This window comes from Dipteris shenzhenensis, chromosome 33 (assembly GCF_047967505.1).
Source record: "Dipteris shenzhenensis isolate YYH24624 ecotype China chromosome 33, Dip_SZ_1.0, whole genome shotgun sequence".
Lineage (NCBI taxonomy): Eukaryota > Viridiplantae > Streptophyta > Polypodiopsida > Gleicheniales > Dipteridaceae > Dipteris > Dipteris shenzhenensis.
This window is the reverse complement of record NC_141628.1, coordinates 6450957-6474096: the sequence shown is the minus strand read 5'-3', so window position 1 is coordinate 6474096 and position 23140 is coordinate 6450957. Positions and strand designations below refer to the sequence as shown.

The window sequence follows — 23140 nt, the reverse complement described above, 5'->3', positions numbered from 1 at the left end:
CTGAGGCTGAAAATGCCATCTCAACCCTGTAGAAGTCTCAGCAAAGAAGGGAGAGTCTCTCCAATCTCTGAGAAAAGTAACTCTCCTGGAGGAGGCTGCTCAAGATGATCCTTGCATGGTCGCCCAAATGGCCATCAGAGTGTGTATCGTATCTGTCCAAGTACTGGCCAAGATCTGAGAAGGGTGAACCTGAGAACCCTCCAAAGCCTCAGTGCACCTGGCTCTCCAAATGTGCCATGCTGCAATGCTAGCTAGGATCTGCCATGGAGAGTCGACCGAGAAGTAAGTAGCCCTGAAAAGAGTGGCCGGAACATTTTGCTGTCCCTTTCACTTCTCCTACGAGGCAAATCACTTGTGCTCGCATTTGGAGCTCTTTCTTTGCTGCATTTTTGGGTCTACATCATTTGCAGGTACCCTTTGTGACAGCTACACATTTGCAGTGAAAAGCTTTGAAGCTTGTGCAGAAATTTGCCTTTGATTTTGGGAGAGTGCCCTTCTCTCATTTGCTTTGTCAGATTGGTGCCTTTGCCTTGCATTTTTGGCACTATGGCTAGCAGCAAAGATGATCTTTTTGGGATGCTTGGGGTTGATGACAAGCTTGATGGCACAAATTACCCCATGTGGCCATACATGATGGGGCATGTTTTGGTTGCCAAGAATCTATGGCACGTTATTTCAGGTTATTTCAGGTTCTGAGGCTAGACCTACACGTAATGCAGCTGCTAGTGCTCCACCTTCTGCCTCTGGTACTACTTCAAATGATGGGTCTTCACGTGATGGTTCTAATGCTTCTTCTAGAGCAGCTGCATCTACTACCATAGGTACTTCACCTCCTACACAGGAGCACATTTAGTGGGATGGTCGTGATGCCAAAGCACATGCCTTGATTGCTCTTTCAGTCAAAAGGGTTATTATCCCTCATATCCGGTCTTGCAAGACAGCTAAGCAAGCATGGGATCAGCTTGCATCCTTATATCACGTGCAGAATGAGGCAAGGGTTGCCTATCTCCGCAAGCAATTGAAGGACTTGAAGCTTGAAGAGGGTGGTAACATGGATGCCTATCTTACTAATGTGAAGGATTTGAAAGAGCAATTGGCCAATATTGATGAGATTATGCCTAATTCTCAGCTTGTTTCTAATACACTTGATGGGTTGCCTGATTCTTATCAGGGCTTTGCTACTACATTGAGGTTGGTTGCAAGTGGCAATGCCAACCATTTCTCTTTTAACCAACTAGTTGCTCTTCTCCTTCAGGAGGAGCAAAGTCGTGCAAATCGTAATGCTTCTATGGCTAATGATCAAGCCTTTGCTGCCCAGCATAAAAACAAAGGCAAAGGCAAGGTTTCAGCTGGTAAACCCCCTCATTCACATGCTGATCATTCTCATGGTGCCTCTTCTTCGGAGGATAACAAAAAGAAGAAAAGATGTAACTATTGCAGGAAACCTGGGCATGATATTTCTAAATGCAGGAAGCATCTAAAAGGAGTCAGGTCTTGCAGTATCTGGTTCTCCTAGTGCAGAAGATCAACATGAGTCAGCTAATTTTGCACAAGACCAGCATTGGGATTTCTTGGTTACATGTTAGTATAATCCTAATGTTCATGGTGTTCATGATGCCTACATGGCAATTTCAGATGTTCATGATGCCTGGTTCTTTGATACTCGTGCTAGCAAGCACATCACTTCCTACCAGAAGTTATTCGGCTCACTACAACATACATCTAAGGGGGGCAGTGTCACATGTGCCAATAATGCATCATATACCGTGAAAGGTATTGGGCAAGTTGCTCTTACTTCTGTTTCTGGTGGTCTTGTCACTCTATAGAATGTGCTTTATGTTCCAAGCATTCGCAAGAACCTCATTTCTATTTCAGCCATAGCTACATGTAGCTATCATCTTTTTTATGGTGTTCGGTGTGCAGTGTATGATGCTACACATGCCTTTACCATGGTCTTGACTGGCACATTGACTAGAGGTCTTCATAGACTTGATACTTATGACAGATGTTTTGATGATGCTGCACTTGCAGATGCACATGCCTTTGCTCTTGATTCTTCTACCATGGCCGATACCCATTTGTGGCATGAGAGGTTTGGACACCTCAACTTTGGGGCTTTGGTGAAGTTATATAAGGATGGTATGGTTGTTGATCTTCCCAAAATACATATGCCTTCAAAGCATGTTTGTGAACCTTGCTTGCTTGGAAATATGCACCGTTCTACGTTTCCCAAGGATGGGAGAGTTGGTTCCTCATGCAAGCTTTATCTGGTTCATAGTGATGTTTGTGGACCCATGCGGGTTGCAGCTCTTGGGGGATTCTATTATTTTTTCACATTTATTGATGACTTCACCAGGTACAATTGGATTTTCTCCTTGAAATCCAAATCTGAAGGTTCTTCATGCTTCAAGCATTTTATTGCCTTGGCTGAGAATGAGTGGGCTGCACATTGCTCACCTTAATACAAACAGGGGGGGTGAATATATGTCAAAGGAGGCTTCACGCAGCGTACATCATCGATGCACAGTGCCTTATACTCCTCAACACAATCCTGTGGCTGAGTAGAAGAATAGATCAGCGATGGAGATGGCCAGGTGCATGTTGAAAGGCAAACATTTGCCTAAAAAGTTGTGGTTAGATGTCGTTATGTGTACTAATTACATTTTGAACAGATGTCCCACAAAGGCATTGCAGACTATCACACCTTATGAGACTTGGATAAATTGTAAGCCCCGCATTTCTCACATGAGGACATTTGGATGCTTGGCCTATGCCCATGTGCCTTCTCAGCAGACACGCACCAAGTTGGATGATAAAGCTGTCAAGTGCATTTTTACTAGGTATAGCTCAGAGAGCAAGGTAGGGCCTTTGCTGGACTATCAAAAACAGCCCGTTGTTGATGCCCCAGATATCTTTGACAGCTTGATGTCTTTGTTTCCGTCTTATGCTCATGATGATGTTCCATATGAGGTTGTACCTCCTCCATCTGTTGGTCATTTGCAGCCACATGTGCAGCCAGATATTCAGCCTGATGTGCCTCCCATTGATCAGAACCATGTGCACAGGGCACTTGACCAGGAAAGCGCTGAAATCCAGGAGCCCAAAAAGTTCCCCCGTTGGCTCCTTGACACATTAAAAGACAGCCAACAAGATACTCCTCTGCCAGCCCGTACTAGAGCAGTTGTCCGGTCAGCTAGGACACTTAGTCCAGTTAGGGCATTTAGCCTAGGGTTTTGTCATATTGGCTCTCTCTTGAGCCTCCATTCATTGTAGCAGCATTTTCAATATGGCAACTCATTTTTTGCTCTCACTCATTTATGGGCTTCCATTGCTTGCCATAGCCAACATTTAACTACAGCATACACAGTAATTAACCAAACAATCAATCACCACAAACTTAATCACAGGGAGCTAGAGCGCTCCTACTCAGAAACAAGGACACCGATTGGCCCCAAACGCGGTCGCTCTCACTCATTTATGGGCTTCCATTGCTTGCCATAGCCAACATTTAACTACAGCATACACAGTAATTAACCAAACAATCAATCACCACAAACTTAATCACAGGGAGCTAGAGCGCTCCTACTCAGAAACAAGGACACCGATTGGCCCCAAACGCGATCGCCCCTTGCGGTATTTCTTTAATCTTAATATAAAGCCAAGCGGCTAATCACAAGGTCTCCTGAAAGCTGCACCATAGGCAAACCACTGCCCACAGGTTTGCAAAATGCACCACCGACGTTCAACAAGATGATGTCTCGGGTATTTGCAAATTATATTAGGAAGTGCATGTTCATCTTCCTAGATGATATCCTTATCTTTTCCGCTACAACAGAGCAGCATATTAAGGATGTGCGATGTGCCCTACAGTTATTGCGCGATAACCAGCTATACCTCAACGCAAAGAAAAGTGAGTTTGGGTTGTTGGAAATCCAGTATCTGGGATACATCATTAGTGCTTAAGGGATTCGATTAGATCCAGAGAAGATTCAAGCTATCACCAGTTGGGCTGTCCCCACGACGGCTCAAGAGATCCGGTCCTTTGTGGGTTTGTGTCAAGCCTACAGGTCGCATATGGATGGATTCTCAACACACGCAGCCCCCTTGATAGATTTATTAAAGGGGTAACGACACACAAACAAAAGATTCAAGTTACAAGCAAAGCTTTGCAAGCCTTCCATGACTTGCAATGGTTGGCCACAACAACACTAGTTATGAAGACTTGCACAATGTGTTCCATGTAGCTTAGTTGAAGCCGTATTTTGGACCGCCTCTTACCGAGATTGCCTGAAGTTCTTGATGAAGCCGAAGTTTTGCAACCAAAGCAGATCCTTCATAATAAATTCAAGCATGGTCAGGACGCAAGATCCAGGAGTTTTACACCAAGTTCCGTGATGATCGAGGTACCCATGAAGTAGTGTGGTTGGATGAAGACTTTTTCCAAGAATTCCCACACATTTTGGCAGACTACTTGGAAGCAATGAACCTACCACCAAGTTAAGGAGGGAATGTCACATGCACCCCTGCACTTGGGTGCTTTGCCAATTAGGGTATTCAGATGGACTGCCTCTCCCCCTCCCAGTACAACTTGGATGCCCCATCTACCCTGATCCCGAGAGATGAGGTCGACCATATCGTACAGTTAGATCTACTCCAGCTCTACACCAAGGTCCAGTTCCACACGACCACTTCTTGAGACTACAGAGGATGGAGAGATTCTCAGATCCCAATAGCATGGTTTGCCAATTAGGGTATTCAGATGGACCACCTCTCCCCCTCCCAATACAGTTTGGATGCCCCATCCCCCCCGATCCTGCGAGATGACATCGACCGTATCATACGGATAGTTTGATGAAACAAGCAGATCCATAATATCATGCACAATGGGAAAATTTTGGAAACAAACAATAAGCACCAAAAACCCACATGTTCACAAAACTTAGGCAGCATATAGGCAAATGTAAACATTAAAAAAAGGATAGTTAAGCATACATATTGGGATCTTCAACTGTAACTGCTGTTTCTTGGGCAAAGGTGTCCTGCAAGACGAGCTCCTCCTTTTTCCCTTCTCCATCCGGCTTCTCTTGCACCTTAATGAGCCCCACTGGTGGAATCAATTGAGCAGTCACAATTCCTGGCTTACGTTCTCGCAATTTTTGCTGGAATTTGATTTCTTCCAAAGTTAGTCTGCCAACAAAACCTTCAATCAGTCTACCCATGCTAAAAAAGCATACATACATATGAGACATTAAAAAAGAAACTCATGATTCGAAGACAGATACGAATTTCAACCATTTTAAAACAAGTTCTATTATACATGTGTGTACACCGGCACACAAAAACACACAAAGATTGTAAACATCCTTGCATGCCTCGAGTCCTTTAATTTGAAATATTACCTGCCAAGACGAAGCCAAACTCATCATGCAGTTTTCAATTCATGAATAATCACCCACAAGGTACATAAACACGGACTAACTACTACGGCATCCCCACTGACGTCATTAGCACCCAACAGTCGATGCAGAGTATAGTACGATCACATGCTCGCACAGGAACTGTTGGAAATATTAAAATATTAAGGTAGTGTAAGTGTATTAGTCAGTTAGAAGGTTAGGGGTAGTGGCTGAGTCAGTAGGTGTGTGTGTGCTCTAACCCTAGTTCGGGGTGAGCTAGGGGGTTTGTCGTGTTGACACCCCAATCTTGTAATAACTTCGACATACTGAATTTTTCTAGTTTAGTGTTGGGGAAGCACAGCAGAATGAACTCTCGGCACTCAAACCAGGAACTCAGCAAATACTCACTGGAATAACTCAAAGAATAGACAGCAACAGAGAAGAATAGCACTCAGTTTATTCATCCACAAAGTGTGGGCAAAATCCACTCTCAAGTTGACGGGTATCACCACCCAGGACGCTGGATACAAAATCACAGACAAGGATGCTGCTGTGACTGAGAACTATCAGAAAAAACTCTCTGCCACTCTCTTGCTGTTTGGGGCCTTGTGGAAGGCTTCAGTTTGCATGAGTACCTGGCTGAAATGGTGAGGGTTTTGATAGGGAGTGGCCAAGCCCTAAGTCAGCCAACTTGGGCCTGGTAAAAAACGATCAGCAGACTGGTTCTGCTCCAACTTAGAAGAGCAGATCTGTGTGACCCAGATCTGCCCTAATCTCCTGTACTTTGTGCCCAAACCTGCTCCAGACTTGGTCGACTCTACCCCGGCCTGATCTTGGTCACCCCGCACTGTCAAATCATGCTCCATCTGCTGCAGAAGGTCCACGCAGACTGTCCCATGCATCACAGATCTGTTCCAGGCCACAAACCAGTCTGTACAGGTGCTGCTGTCGTCCACGTGTCATCGCTGCACATGTTGCTGATCTCCGATTCACCTTCAGAGTTGTGCAGACAGGTGGGGGCTCACAGGAGGGTCAGTGACACTTGCAGCACTCCCTCTCAATGACACGACCATGCACCAATGCCCAGGCCCCATTCGTCTGATAAGATGCTCCAACTGATCTCTAAAGAGAGCCATGGTAAAAATGTTTGACAGGTTATCCTCCTATACACACACACACACACACACACACACTTTTTTTTTGTGAAGGCGAGCGCGCACACACTCCATTGGGCAGTACAGCAGCTCCGATCTCATCCTGGATCAGCTCCCGAGTAGATGAGCTAGGATGAAAGAGGCCTGAGAGAGCAATTGTTTGCAGCTGAAATGAGGTGATTTGGAGAAGTGTAGGCACAGTTATGGAGGTGGGAAAGAGGCTGACGTGAGAGGCTGGATGGGCTGTGCAAAATGTGTGAAAAGTGATGCCATGCGTGGGCTGCATGTGGATCTAGGCTGCACGAAAAGGGTGTGGCATGCAAGCCACAACTTTCCCACCATTTAGGACCTTTCCTAAAAGCCCATGGGCAAGAAAAGTCACATCTTTGCTGACAATTAATCGACTCCCTAGGGCAAGTTGCCCATTGGTGAACCGAAGGGCGAGAACTAGGCACTCCATCTCCTTCTAAGCTTTGTCAAGCTCCTAGTTCCGTCGACCATCAAAGCATATTATAAGGTCTCCTCCAATACTATTCCCTAATGCAACGAAGTATCACCTTCATGCTCAGCTACTCTTTACAGCCTAGTTGTACAAGTTCTTTATTTATTTCTAGTAAAGTTCTAGTGTCCTACTAAAACCTCAAACCATAGAAAAGATATACCTGAGCTCTACAATTCCAACACCATGCATTAGTCTATTTCTAACCATAAAACTAGTTCAACTGTCTGCCACAGCACCACTTTGTAAAATGTTTAAATTGCTGTACTTCATTATAGATTTCTTAAAGTTAGATGACTGACACGGTGCACACTGTATTGGTAGAACTCTAGCACATTGATAAATAGAAATGTAGAAATCCTTGCTCAATTCTATTCATACAAGAGTCACAAAAATCCTAGTTGATATCAAACAACTGCAAAACATAAGAAAATGTGTACCTCCTCTCATCTTCTTCATCAGAGAGACTAATTCCATCATCAGCACTGTGGCTTCGTTTTCGAAAATGCTTCTGTTTGTGAACTAGCATTATAGATCCCTTCTACACCACTTAAACCTGAAAACAGCATCAAAGGCCAGAAGATCATATTTTGACTTGCATAAGCTTCGCCCATGGAAAAGCTGAAATAAAACTTTACATGGTTGGCGAGTCCAACTTGATGGCAGCACTATGACCAATTTGAATGCATTACCTTACCTATCTTTCCTCTACATCTTTACTAAGGCTTCCACCAAAACACTTTTCCCAATATTCAAATAAACAATGAACCAAACAGCCATATATCTCTTTACAAGCATTCAAGAAAAATGGACTTCTTGAATTTCCATCACCCATTTTGATGGATAAGTAACCAAGACTCAAGGCTGAATAGGTGCCCCGACATTGAAAAATGGCTATTAGCAATTAGTCCAGCGATGGCGATTAACCTAAGCATAAGAAGCAGAGCGATGGCGAGATAGCAAGTCGGTTTCTAGAAGTTTCGTGAGAACTCTTTTTCGAGAAATTTCCTGTTGCCCCGAGCACCTATATAAGAGGGGAGATAGGGGCTGAGATAGCCCAAAAGTTCCTTCTCATTTGGTTCGCAGACCCATAGCAGACGCATTCTCCAAGCGGGCATGGAGCAATTAGCATTTCTCAAGAAGAGGAATCCATGAAACGAGGGACTCACAAATTGTCTCGACAAGCTGCGTCTCCGGAAAGAAGATCTTCGATCTGACGTTCCTTGTAATGCATCTACACGGGGTAACAATGGCTCAAAAAACAAAATTAAGAATTGGGCTTGAGAACTCCACCTGAGAGAGTGCGTCCCGGTAGGAACTTCACGGTTCAGAGCACATATTTTGAGGGAGTCTCCTCTCTCCTTCCATGGGAGTCAAATTTCATATTCAGAGCACATATTCAGTGTCTCCTCTCTCCTCTCATGGGAGTCAAATTTCATATTCTCCTTCCATGGGAGTCAAATTGAATATTTCATATTCAGTGTCTCCTCTCTCCTTCCATGGGAGTCAAATTTCATATTCTGAGGCCAAAACGAGGTCAGACTTGAGGAGAGACTCGCAGTTGAAAAGGGTTGCTTTGTGTTTTGTTATCGAAAGAAATGCTCCTGGAGCCTGGTTCCTTTTGCTTTGAGGGCCGCCATCTAAGACAAGGAAATTAATCATAAGTATGTTTAGGCTAAGACTAAGCCGCGCATGCCCGCCCATCATGCATTGAATGCATCTGCGCCGTGGGTTGGACGTGGGCAGGCAATCTTGCCCGTCCGTGATCTGTGGGCGGTGCCCATGATGGGCAAGTTTGTAAACACCCTAATTAAAGGTGATGCTCAGAAAACTAATGAGAGCGAGGTAGAGCGAGAGAGAGCGAGACTTGTGCAATTAATATTGCCCCCCAGTTAGTAAAAATTCGAATTAGTTAGAGGGCCCGGTGTGGGGGTGTGTGGGGGGAGGGAGGGAAAAGGCTTGTGCATGGCATTTTGACGCGTGGTAGCAAGTGCATGGCTGGCCACGTGTTCTGGAGGATTCTAGTGTGAGCACTGAAGGAGAATGGAGTAAAGGGGGTCGATCATTTGATTGACCACCCTAGAGATGATTTTCGGTACATCTCACAATGTTCCTGACTACGAGGTGCTCGTTAAAGCGACTGATGCGGAGGAGTCTGAGGCATGCGATGTGCAATTCGACGATGAGAGCCAAGGCTATGGCCAGGCGTCGTGTTGCAGCGAAGGATTGTGAGATTGACAGGGATGAAGCAGATGTTGATGTTCGGATGACGCGCAAGACAAGGATAATGGGCACGACATCCCTACGTAAGTAACGCAGATTCGAGGTGCTTGCGTCTATGTATCGCGGTAAGTTTGCAGATAACCTTTGCAAGTTTGCATGGCTATTGTAGGATTAAGCGCGGGAGAGGGAGGCCTCCGAAGGTGAAGGGGAAGTTATTTGGTCCTAAGGTGCTTGAGCTGGGTGTGACGGTGGGTGTGGGGGGTAGTTATACTCTCAAAAGTCGAAGCTTTTCTGAAAGAGGCCTGCATGTCGGGTTCTATGCTGTGGAAAGAGGAGGCGCTTTGTCACATTTGCATCTTCAGATGGTTATTTGTGTGTATGCTCGTAGCATAGTGTCAGTGAATAGGATGATAAAGAAATATATCGGGTGGGATGGCAATAAACCCGTAGGAGCTGTGATCATGTGCCATGCATTGAAACAACGTAACATGCACACATTTCATGGTATGTTAGGCTACTACATGAAGGACTTTGGAGAACCACACTTCAAAAGTGTGTTGAAAAACGTGAGTTCTGGCGATTTGAGATCTGGCGTTGAATTATATGTAAGGTACGGTGCTCATGAGATTAAAAATCGAGTGTGTTTGAGCAGTGCCAATATATTTGACCGCTCTTTTATGTTTTGGAAGTATAAGTTACGGTGCAGATTGGGGATGACATTTAGCAAATGCATGCTTAAGATGCTGAGAGCCGGTCAGTATTACCCATCTACTGCGTGGGTGATTCCATTTGCCGAAAAAGGAACGGAGGCAGAGAAAGTGCGGTCATTGTGGAAGGCTATGATCTGTCCCAAAGCCTTGACTGCATCAAATGTTGCTACCATTTTCTTCTATTCTGAGTCCCAATCAGTGTAGCCTCGATTGGATAAACATATCAAGGGAGTACTGAACGTGCCTGCTCCTAGATACTTCGAGTTGGAAACTCCGTGCTCTCCTTTGGCAACCGCGCGAACTGATGGTCTTGTTGATGTTCCTTTTGATGACGCTTTGCTGTGCCAGGAGAGCCCCATGAGTGTTGACAGTGATGCAACCCCAGTTGTTATGCATCATCCTAGTAAGGAGCCACTTTTGGAAGCTAACGATTGGGATACCAACAGCAACAATGTCATGGTGCCAGACTTTCTTCCTTTGGTGACCAAATACAAAGATGGAATACACATCGCTTGAGATGTGATTGCTCTTCTTAGTTTTGTTTTTTTGAGAATATGTAAGGCCTATGGCCGTGCGCATAAATATGCAGCAAATAAATATGTACCAACGTTTGGGATAATATAAAGAAAACTTTTTGTAATGGGTAATGTTCTTGTGTCTGTCCTTTTTATATATTGTTTCAAATCTTATTAGTGGAACGAAAAGAAGGCAAAATTAATGTGCTGTAGCAAAAAGTTGCAGCCAATTTTGAATGAAGAGTAATGAAATATGAATTTTTGTAATTTTAGAGAGCCATTAAGTAGGGGGTAAAGATTTACAATGGGAATTTTGAATGAAGAGTAATGAAATATGAATTTTTGTAATTTTAGAGAGCCATTAAGTAGGGGGTAAAGATTTACAATGGGAATTTTCTACATAACATTAGAAACTTACTGCAATCGATTTTGGTTGTAGACCATTCGTAGATTGGAAGTTGGAAATTTTAGAAGTCACAAACATGAAAAATACATTCAAAACAAAAGCATATTAATACATGCTATCCATTTATTATTCTTTAGCAATGATAAAATTCAAAATTTGTCATAGGACTTGCCTGAAAAAGGACTGTGATTTACCAGAAATTGTTGCTACTACTCTTGATAACTTGAGAGCAAACTTTACAGATTTATGACCAACTTTCATAAACGCAAAATTCTAAAAATTTTGTCACCTCTTCCTATCTTACACTACTGTTGGGTTCAATAAACTTCACATTGACAAAAAAATAACACGCAATCCCAATCTATATTTAGATTTATTGCTACAAGCATCCTCAATTAGACTCTTCTATCTCATTGTTCTTACCATGTTTATCATAGGGTAGCAAGCTCGCAAAAAAAATGGAGACCACAAAGATAATTTAGACTTCACACAAAGAGCAACTAGGTAATCTCAACTCAAGGGGTAGGTAGCTCGCTCTTTGGACGCCAAAAGAGCGAGCCACTTCTTGACTTACAAAGTAAGTGATGCTAGGATTTTCTTAGTAAAGCTCTATGTGGTCTTTAGATATGCAGCAACAGTCACAACTTGGAGGTGGTATGCCGTCTCATCTTGTGTTCGTTTTCCATCATTGAATTACACTCGTTCCACCATCTTTCATCTTGTGTTCGACTTCCATCGAGAATTACACTTACTCCTCATCTTTCATCTAACTCTCTTTCATCTTTCTCACACACTTAGCTCTATTGTGCTGCTATTGGTTGCAGATTTGTAGCTCCATGCAATTTGGGTAGCTATGCATGTCTTTGTGGCAGATACAAATGGGCTCACCCTTTTACCTTCCATAAGTTCCATGTCGAGTCATGGGTCCATTTGTCAATAACCACATGTATCTTTTTTCTAGCTGGTACATCATCTACTCGAGGTAGATCATTGTTTCCACACAAGCTTCTTGCCATGTTTGCTTTGCTCTTGTGGTGATGTTACTTATGAGTGGTAATAACCAAAAGAAAGATGTTAAGAACTACTTGTGGAGTACACTTCTTTATGCACAAAAGTCCCTATTCACGAAGTTGCTTTTGCAAGCTACAACTTATAGTTCCAAGGTGCGCTCCTATCCTCCCTACTCTTATTCCAAGTAACATTGACATCGCATCGATCGTACCCTTCATTTACACTTTCTATAATTCACCCTCGAGTCTTGGTCCCTCTTCTTTGCATTTACCAAATATTGGTGACCACACTACCTAATAGCAAATGTCATGACTCAATTACACACGACATTGAGACTGCTGTGAATTTTGCAAGATGAAATGTGAGGAAAACAACATAAAATCAACCATTTGTAAATAGCTTTGCATGACAATTCAATCTTCATCTACCATCTTATAATCATCATCAATGCTTGTGTTGTGCAAGATCATTGCATATATGTATATGATGTGTCCCAAGGGCCTCATTCTTATAGAAGAAAACCTTAGCCTTTGACTTCCTTATGTGGAATGAAAAGTATGTTCATCGAAGCCAAGTGGGATTGTGACATGCCTTACTTGCATGCTCTTCAGTAACCTCTAGTATGTTTTTACTCATGGTGCCTGCTCAATGGCTCTAGTCTATCCCTCGGAGGACACACTTTGTAGCCTTCATCGATGCTATATTCTCTCATAGCTTCAGATGGGTTTGAGAGATTTACAATGGGATATTCTATCAATTCCACACCGTGCATCTCATGAGCTACCCGTTCCACTTAAAATTTGAATTTCTCAAATACCCTTGATCTAACATGAGAGAATTGAGTGATTCTAGTATTGTTTGGATTGCTACTACTTTGGCAAAGAATAGCGTGCTTCATAGCCTTAATATGACATCCATTCCATGGTAGTATCTCGTGCCATACTGATTTGTTGGCTTATTCTTTTAAACATTTCTTCCATTGTATGCATTTATTTATATGCTCATCCACCTTGTTGAGTTTGCACATAGATCATAAAAATAGGGGGAGTTTCCATAGTGCCGATGTCTTGTAGTTACAAGGATTCACAATCCCTATGGTGTTGTACATGTTACAGTTTCAATCTAACATGTAATGTAGAAAGACAAATTTGGACATGTAATTCTTATTTTCTAAATAACAATGTGCGAGTCGTAGGGGTAATAGGTAGGTAAGGGTGCACTAGAGTGCATTGAATGGTTGTAGGCTAAGGGTAGGTCTAAATGGGGAGATGGACCTTGAGTGATCTCATATGTATCATTCTTTCTACCATGTTGAATGCATTGACAATCTCTCTCTCTCTCTCTCTCTCTCTCTCTCTCTCTCCCTCCTCCCTTGTATATAGGTCAAATGTAAACAAGTACTCTCATGAGGGTGCTCTTCGCCGTTGGAGAGCCCAATCAATATCAAATTCTACATGCATTGTACCCGTTTTTATTCTCATAAGTCTAGTTCTCCACATTTGGCATCAAAAACGATGGTGACCCACTCTAGGGAGGAAAAGAGAAAGAGGAAAATCTATCTAAATAGAAATTGCAATTGTGTGCAAGGATTGGCAACTGTATGGGTGGAGAATTACAGACCTTGTGGCATGTGCAAGGACAGACAACCATATGGGAATATTACATAAAGAATCTACAAGAGGCAAAGGGTGATTTGAGGTTTGCCTTGAAGTAAACCAACCCAAATTTGTCAGCATAGCAAATGAAGGTCCGTTAGGCAAAACTCATCCCAAAAGGAGCACTTACATCAGCAACAGAGGCAAAAATTTGGGAACAAGAAGAGGCAAAATTTTGAATCTGCTAGGGAATCCCCTGGAATCCCTTTCTCTAAATGTTCACTGTGTTATTTTTGTTATTTTTGGATGGGGAATGGGGTGTCCTAACATGGTGACTCCCCTAGTGTGAATGCATCCTTAAAACCCTTAACCCATGAAGAAAAGGGACCCCTCTCATTCTCACTAACGAAAATCGGATCTGAATAAGGTTTTAAGGAGGTGATTACACACCAAGTACCTCCTATAAAGGTGTTGAGACATATGATTCAATCAAATTAGGCAATCCAAGTGTGTGTACGAGTTTACAACAAAAGACAAGAAGAAGGACCCAAAAGATAAGGAAGAAGGGCTCATTTTAGTTAGTTCTTCAACACAGTGAGAGTTGGATAAGTACCACCAACCCTATAACACTTAACTTTTGTTGTAAAACAAACCTTTGTTTTGAAATTGTAGCAAGTCATTTCCTCTATTTTTAATAAAAGAATAGAATGGAAGGGGAGCAATGTATGATAATGAACTTGTCACATTTCCCCCATTGTTGGAAGAAGAGCAAAAAAGAACACCATCACTTCCTCCTGCAGAGCATTGATTAGGTGAGACAGATACACATCTTGATTATGATAACCCACAAATAGATTTATCTCTCTCTTTCCTTCAATAACCTCTTGATAGAGAGTTCTCCTTAGGAAATGAGAAGACAAATGATTCCACCCAAGAGCAAGGTGATGATTTTACACCCTTATCTCAAAATCCCACACACATGGATTATAATCCAAATTCAAGGAGAAGAGAGGACAGGTCTTCCATTGATAAGTTGGTTTCTCAGCTTAGCAATATGATTGAGCAGTCCATAATGAGTTCTAAATATTGGAGATAAATATTTGAATACGCCTTCAAAAAAAAGTCAAGTTCCCACCATGAGAGAGAATTAAATTCCCTAAATATGCTGGAGCAAGGGAGGCTAATAAAATTTGGATTTGCCATTTTAAGTTGTACTTTGTCCATCGAGACAAGACCAATCAAAAAGCGCTTACCCTTGCCACATTGCATCTACAAAATGATGCTTTAATGTAGTGGTCTTTGGTACAAATGGGAAGAGAGCCTATACTTGATTGGGCTAAGTTTGTTATGATGGTCACCAACATATGTTGTTTGTATTTATGGTGCGACATTTGTTTTCATTTATGATGGACACCGACCAATATTGATATGGTAGTGCATCATCTGAGTAGATGCTTCAGAGGCACCAAATTCGGACATGTAACATTTGTTTTATTAATAAAGATGTGCACATGTTTTTAGGTCCTAGGGATAATAGGAAAGAGAAGAAGGGTGCATTAGAGTGCATTGAATGGTATGTGCATGGGTCATAGGCTAAGGGTAGGTCTAAATGGGAAGATGGACCTTGAGTGATCTCAAAAGACATTAATGAAGGGGTATTCCCCCTTCATTGTGATCATACGTATCATTCTCTCTACCACCTTGCATCCATCCGCAATCTCTCTCTCACCTTGCATACAAGTCAAACAAAAACAAGTACTCTCATGAGGGCACTCTTCCCCCCTTGGAGGACCCCATCAACAACAAAATTTTGCATGCATCGCACCCATTTGAATTCTCATACATCTGGTCCTTCATAGAGATGAAGAAAAGATTGTTTCTTTTTAGGGGGGAGAGTAAGAGGACAGCTAGTTGCAAATCATTGCAAAACTTTTGTCCTTATGAGGGGATTAGGGTAGGAAAACACACGCACACACATGGAAAAAGAAGAAGTAGGAGTAGGAGCAATAGTAGGAGAAGTAGGAGCACAAAAGAAGAGAGAAGATCTCAGAAAGACAAAGTAAAATTGACTTCCTCTCTCAGTACTAGGAGGTCAATGATGAGGACATCGGAGAACATCGACAGCTGTGCATCATCTCACATGACAAATCATCAAGAATGGTTCACAGAGATGAACCCATTAGAAGGTCAAAAGAATGTCATCTACACAACAGATAATACACCAAATCTAGTTCAAGGGACAGGTGTTATCTCGATGAAAATTTTCACTGGTATGAAAGGATTGGTGAAAGATGTACTCTATGTTTCGAAACTCAACAAAATAACCTTTTGTTTTAGTAGGTCAAATGATGGAACACAACTATCGAGTCATCTTCTACAAAGATGAATTCACTATCAGAGACAAATCTAGAAGATGTCAGCTAGTAGCAAAAGGTGTCAAGGACACTTATACAGAATGCTAGCTACAATACCACAAAAGCATGCCATGTTGGCTCAACTGCAACAAATGCAACTATCTACAAAATGGCACAAGAGATATGGTCATGTCAATTTCAAGTACTTGTTAGATCTCAGGAATCAGAATATGGTAATTGGGATTCCGAAGCTACAGTTTCTTGGAAAAGTTTGCAAAGCATGCTCCTTCGGCAAACAAAAGCAAAGCAACTTCGGTAGAAGTACCTCTCATGCACGAGGTATTCTTGATTTGATACATACAAATGTATGGGGTTATGCCCAAACCCACATCATAAATGGTTCACTTTACTACTTGACTTTCATCGACGACTACAACAGATATTGTTGGGTCTACTTTCTGAAAGAGAAATCTAAAGTGTTTTCCAAATTTCAAGAATTCAAAGCCATGGTAGAAAACCAGACAGGCAGAAAGATCAAAGTCATGAGATCAAAGAGAGGAGGTGAATACATGTCTTTAGCATTAATGAACTTTTGCAGAAATCATGCCATTTGAAGACAATTCACTTGGGCAGATACTCCTTAGTAGAATGCAAGAGCTGAAAGGAAGAATGGAGCTTTAGTAGACAGTGCTAAGGCAATGCTTAGTGAGAAGCATCTTCCAAATCAGTATTGGGCAGAAGCAATAGCCACTGCAAGCTATTTGCTTAATCGGCTTTCTACCAAACCGATACAAGGTATGACACCTTATGAAGCATTCACTAGACACAAGCCACACATTGGGCATCTCCGCATATTTGGTTGCATAGCATATGCCCACATACATGATGATCATCGCAAGAAATTGGATGCAAAGTCATGCAAATGCATCATGGTTGGCTACAGTGAAGAAAACAAAGCATACAAATCATATGATCCTGTCAACCGCAAAGTCATTATCTCAAGAGATGTAATCTTTGATGAGGAATCAGAATGTAAAACCTCAAATACACAACAGATAGAAGCATCGACTTCACAGTCATCTACAGAACAGGTTGATGAAGAAGAGCAAGAATTGCCAGAAACACCCCAAGCAAAGCCATAGCAGCTCAGACGGTCTACTAGGGAAAGTAGACCTCTAGCCAGATTGACATATGCTCAAAAAGGCAAAGCAATTCAAGTGGAAACCACCAACTATGCTCTTATGACTACCATCATGGTTACAGAAGAGCCAGTGTACTTCGAAAGATGCAGTAGACAAGCCAGAATGGCAAATTGCTACTATGAATGAAGAAGTGGATGCTTTGTATAAGAATAATACTTGGGAATTATGCGACCTTTCACTAGGAAAGAAGGCCATAGCAAACTTCTGGGTGCTCGCTTTAAGCCGTAGAGACTTTTCTTGAGATGGCAAACCTTATTCTCCTTTCTTGGTTCAACATAACCTACTGGTTGTTGCATGTAGACTTCCTCGTCTAGATAACCATTGAGAAATGCATTCTTGACATCAAGCTAATACACATTCCATCTTCTGAGTGTCGCTAGTGATATCAAGAACTGTATGGAATCCATCTTTGCTACTGGAGCATAAGTCTCATCATAATCCTGACCATATTGCTGTGCAAATCCTTTTGCAACTAGTCTAGCTTTGTATCTTTGAATACTTCCATCTGGATTGTACTTCACTTTGACTTGTTGTGATCAAGGAGGCGGTCACTGAAAGCCATCATCCAAGTTTGAATATCTACCTATTTTTAGCTGAGGATGTGATCACCCATGCAATGGGAACCATTGGAATTGTTCCAATGCTTATCAAATACCATCATGGTGTACAGATGGAACTACAGTCGAGGATGGAGCTTGGATGAGACATAGATCTGCTTCTAGAGTAATGATTTGAGAAGAAACACACGTCAAATTGTACACAGATACCTTGTATCAATTAGTGCCGAACGTTGCATCCATTGCGATTAGGCCACCATTGCCATATGCGTTCAACATATCCAATTGCCAAGCTGTCTGGATGCCCAAGATGATGAACGGCCCTTCTTTTGGAATATCCTGCTCAGTATAGATGAACACGTGATCCAGGTTAGTCGCTGCCCAAATCCTCACAATAATGGCATCGTCATCATGGTGCTGGAAAGTAGTCGAGTCCAACTTCTTCGCAATGTTGATATGTCTCGAATCATCAAGAAATGAGCCAGAGGGACAGTGGCCGCAAACGGGTAAGGGTGCAAGTACTTCGCGTTCTGTCCATGATCATGAGCTTGTTAAGCCTTTGAAATGTTGTAGCTTCGTGTACACGAAGTGTTCGCTGTTAGATATGCTCAATGCCCCACCCTCCTGGTAACCACTAGCAGTGGTCCAAGGTGCTCAAGTTGTAAGGACCCATATGAGGAGAAGCCATGTGTGAGCCTGGGACATTGGATGGATCCTGACTTACATGTCAAATGAGGTCTATCAATGAGACTGTTGATGGTAGAAAGATGATTGTGTGGGAGCCCCTTATTCTTGTTGGGGCTTGGGGGCCAGCTAGCCCCCTTGGTATAGGGAATATTCCTTCAACATTTTATGGATAACTAGTCGGTTCCATCGACTAGGTTGACTAGTCGGCTCCACCGACTAGGTTGATCTGACTACTGCCCTCATAGCTATAAAGAGGTGACCTCCCCAGTCCATTGTATCAGATCAGTTCAAATCAGATCAGATCTTCCAACTAGTAGCTCTTCACCTAGTATCTGTCTAGATCGCCATCTAAGCTCCACTGTGGGAGGCACAGGTGGATGGAGCCATCATCTGTACTACATCAGTATTGAAGGAAAATTTTGTTCCTCTCCAAGTTGTTGTGTACTCTCTATTCTTTGTTCAGTTTCTATTCCACTGCGCCATGTAATTTAACATCTGCAGGCACCCTCGAAGAGAGAGATGATGCTAAGCAAGATGCCAGATTTGAAATTCCAGTGGAGTTGTGGGGATGAACGGCTCAAATTGATTGGACTACACGATTGGAGCTTTGTCCTGTGCATGGTGGTGGAAACAGAGACCTGGGTGGAACAACCTCATTTTTGAATATCGACCGGTGACTACACGATTCCTCTGAAGCAGTGAGCTTGCATACCGGCTCATGGGCACTCTTGCTACGCTGCCTTGAATCTTCTCCGGCTGTTCGGAGGGTTGAGTAATATTCACAGACGACCACTCGTTAGTTAATCGATACGAGGTAAGTTGATGGATGAACACCCCACTTTTTGGAGTCGGTCTTGGCCTGGAGGGGAGACGGATTTCTCTAGATCAGAAGCTGGCTTAGGAGCTACCTCTCTGTCACACCTAGCACTTCGCCTTAGGAACGTCGCACCCTCTTTGGTTGATCGATGATGGAGATTTGCCTGCAAGCCACTGCTATCATGTGGCTCTTCGAAAGGTTGCAGAGGCTCGCTGCTTGATCAATGATAAAAGTTGCTGTCAGGGGGACTTGGACTGGAGAGGAATGGAATGGATGGTAGAGATCCCTCTGCAGAACTTGCTACAAGGGACGAGGGAGTTGGGATAGCCGACGGATTTTTGATGGGATATCTATTGACAGGATATCTATATACAAGGATATTTGAAGCTTTGGGATGTATAGATGCTGACATGGAGTTGGGATTTGCAACATACCTCGAGCTTGTCGGCCGTGGATCGACACGGAGGATGAGGACAATTCGTTGGGGCTCCAACCGTAGGTATGGGGGGACGATCTTCAAAGGTCCTATTCTCCCTAGAGCTCCTACATACAAAGCAACCGCCTAGCTTGGCCCTTGATAGACAACTGTATGCGTGTCAGGTGCCATGGCTCCATCCGCATGGCCATACCTTTGAAGATCCTTCCATTAGAGGTGTTCAACGCTAGAAACTTTTGCTGGTGTGCTAGCTCTAGGTTGGACCCTCCATGGCCAAAAAATACGAAAACGATGGCTCCACTGCACCACATGTATAAATGACAAGGGTAAGCCCCCTATATCTATCCTTAGGCTAGAGCAACGGGTCGGTCATTAAAAATGAAGGGTGGCACATAAGTCTCTCCACAAAGCCCCGACTGAAGGAATATCTTGCGCTGGAACTCCACACTAGAAATAGTGAACTTCCCATCATTTGTCGTGAAAAACTCGGATAGTTCATAGTTACACTTTTGATCGTCCCCAGGCTTGTAACATGCAAAATCCATGAGGTACAAAGGGCATGACCATCGTTGGAAGAAGGAGACGACAACAATGATGAGCGCAAGGAGTCCGTGAAAGCTATCCCAGAAGAGCGCCAGGACGGGGAGGCAGGTGGAGGAATGTGCCATTTTGCAACTTTGAGGAGGAGGATAAGGACTATAAGGAGCATAGCAGGAGCCTAGAGGCAAGATGGAAATGAATGGAAGCTAGGGGAGTGGGGGTGGTAGAAATCCATGTTGTTGGATGATGGACGTAGTGCACAGACTATAGACTAAAGAGACAACTAGGGACAAATTACTTGAATTTGGCTGCAACACGTCCCATTGATTATTAGTAATAGCTAGACCTACTTCGACTTTAATTCCTCTTTCTGTCTCTCGATTGTCACGGACACATTTAGAGCGAGTTCCCACGCATAGCAAACTCAGCATATTTGCTGGGATTTGCCATTGGGGCCAACGTTCCCACTTGAAGCCCCTGAACTTCTGCTACCAAAAACTGGCATTCTTTGGCCCTGTTGGAGACGGATTCAAGGGTTCTCCACTCGGGCAAAGGCTAATTGAAGCTCCCTCATTCGCTGTTTGTCTTCACAAAGTCTGAATCATTTATGTCGATTCACGAAATTTATGCCTGACATGGTGTCAACAATATGTGAGAATAGTCCCTATGCTATGCTTGGATTTGCCAGCCCTCCCAGCATTTTTGCTAGCCTGGGTGAACGTGGGAACTCACTCTTAGTTCTTCAACCGTACGCATCCCCATAGTTGGGACTTGGCACTCCATAGTTAGAAACATCCATCTCGATGCACGATATCTGGCATGCAATCCTCTCCCTTCAGTTCTAAGTACTCTCGCTGTTCTGCCTACCCCAAATTTATTTTTGGTTCTACAGTGCGTAAGCGCCATAGGTGAAATCCACAGTTGTGCCGTTACATCATCTGCGCACTAGAACAATAAACGAGGAGTCCTGGAACGGAAAACTTCCCTGGGTGATGAAATGACGTCCGCCTGCTGCTGGCATACATATTACACCCCCCTTCTTACTGCACAGTGCACTCTGCACACCCTATGGAGGTGAAAATATCTCCTTCGACTGGCTACTACCAGTCACCAAACAATGGCACGTCAGTGCCATGTTTGGCACCCCAATAATCCAAGATGTTGAAATAAGCAGCGAGGACGCATCCATGTGCATTTCTTATTTGGCCTGCCTAGGGGGAAGGGGGGAATCTTGGAAGGTATAGTGACCAGTGTGTGTTCACTAAAAGACAAAATTCAAAATTTTATTTTTTGAAAGTCCTAAATTTTGGTCCAATTCCCCACTTTCTATTTCTTGCCTTTGAAATCCTCCATCTTTTTCTCTACCCTCTCTCCCCCCCCCCCCCCCCCTCTCTCTCTCTCTCTCTCTCTCTCTCTCTCTTTCTCTCTCTCTCTCTTCCTTTATCTCTTGGAGTCTTCCTACACACCATCTTGAGTATATTCTTTTTAGCTTTTAGGCCTGCCGTAGTAGCAGGTCTAATTGAAGGCCGTGCCAAGAAGCAAAAATTAAAAATTTTGGATTTTATTTAATTGGCTTCTTGTTTGTCCAATGCATTGCCGCCACGTAAGATATTTGCTTGGCCTGATTTCTTGCACATGGTTGCTTGACTATTGCCCACCACCTGTTTTGTGCATGCGTCGTGAACTGCCCTTATCTTTTGTAGTGTGTCGTGCATGGAGGATATCCATTTGCTGTGGTTAGGCATTCCAAAATATGTGCCTCCAAAGACATGTAAGCCACCTTCGGATACAGGGGAAGCGCTTGTCCTTCAAACAAACATGTGTAGCTCTTTGCCATCATCTTATAGCCTCGGAGAGGACCTTGGGTCGACTACTTTTTTGGATATCTGTGAAGCTTTTGGAGAGAAATTCCCCAGGTTTTCACCTAGATAGGTGTTGGCAGAGTCATTTGTTAGCTCCCTGATCAAAGGAGCCACTAGCACCAACCTTCACGATATCATCTCGAGACACGAATTTGAAATACTCGAAGAGTGGGTGCGTAATGTCGCTCGTTCTCGGTCTTTTTCCGGACACTACTAGTGACAATGGCAATTTTGCTAAGCGAGACGTCTGCAAGTTTTTTTTCATAAGATAATCTTAGATACCCGTAAATGTAGCACCGAAGCTCCCCCATGCGTAGACCGCATCCAGTCCAAGCTCCGAGTGAATACATGTAGCAGGTCTTTGCAAAAGACCTCTGGAACGTGTGACCTGTCCAATATGGTCCTTATTGACACGGAGTCCTCCTTTCTGTTAGCAAGAAGGGCATGGGCAAATACTGCAAGTACTATTTCGGTTACCGATCCTTCGTCTAGTCATGTTCGCCGTGCCTCCCTTGCTGTATAAGGTGTTCGCTACTTCTTGCAAGGCCAAAGCCTGGCTGTATGTTGAGAGTCGTTAGTGCTTTGCTCAATCAGTTTATGATTATGGGAGGTGAAGGCGATGAAAAGCATGGGTCGATGGATTCGTAGCAATAGCTATTCGGCAATTCCATGGACACTTCTAGTGGGCAGTTTGAAAAAGGTGCAGGTTGATACCCAGCTTTTCACTTGTGTAATCATTTTTGGTTTCGATTTTCATATTTGTTCTGTTTCGTTTTTTTTTTGGCTGACTTACAGACATGATGAGCATGGCTGAGCCTCGACCAGGATGCGCTAAAGAAGTTACATCACGTTATCGCGGTACGTGGGTTTTTCGATTTCTCTAAACATCCTCGCTCACGTAGCCGAATCTGCGCACGTGTAATATGCTCAGCCGTCCCCCTTCTCCATTTGCTTCCCCTATTTCCCTTGCTGGAGGCATATAATATGCAGCTTTGATTTAGCCATCCCCCTTCTCCATTGCTTCCCATGTTTCCACTGCAAATCACTACAGTGATTGTTACAGAACATGTACATGCTCTTCCCAGTCAAGGTTATGTTTCGGTCTCCGGTGGTTGCTTGGTTGCTAAAAACCACTGCGCATGGACCAACGAACTTGACAGACGTTCCGCTTGTCCT

General features: G+C 43.3%; 1 protein-coding gene across 2 annotated transcripts in view; it reads right to left on the bottom strand.

The window, feature by feature from the left end:
• Nucleotides 1-8649, bottom strand: part of LOC147879596 (integrator complex subunit-like protein) — a 37105-nt gene extending 28456 nt beyond the window's left edge. Inside the window, exons 1-3 of one of the 2 annotated variants that reach the window (XM_087371731.1) lie at nt 8343-8649; nt 7490-7605; nt 4993-5187 (exon numbers count right to left, since the gene is read on the bottom strand). In XM_087371731.1, coding sequence (XP_087227857.1) covers nt 4993-5187; nt 7490-7578 — 284 coding nt within the window. In that variant the 5' untranslated portion in view covers nt 7579-7605; nt 8343-8649. The other variant, XM_087371730.1, reaches the window with a different exon arrangement.
• Between the last annotated feature and the right edge of the window lie 14491 nt (nt 8650-23140).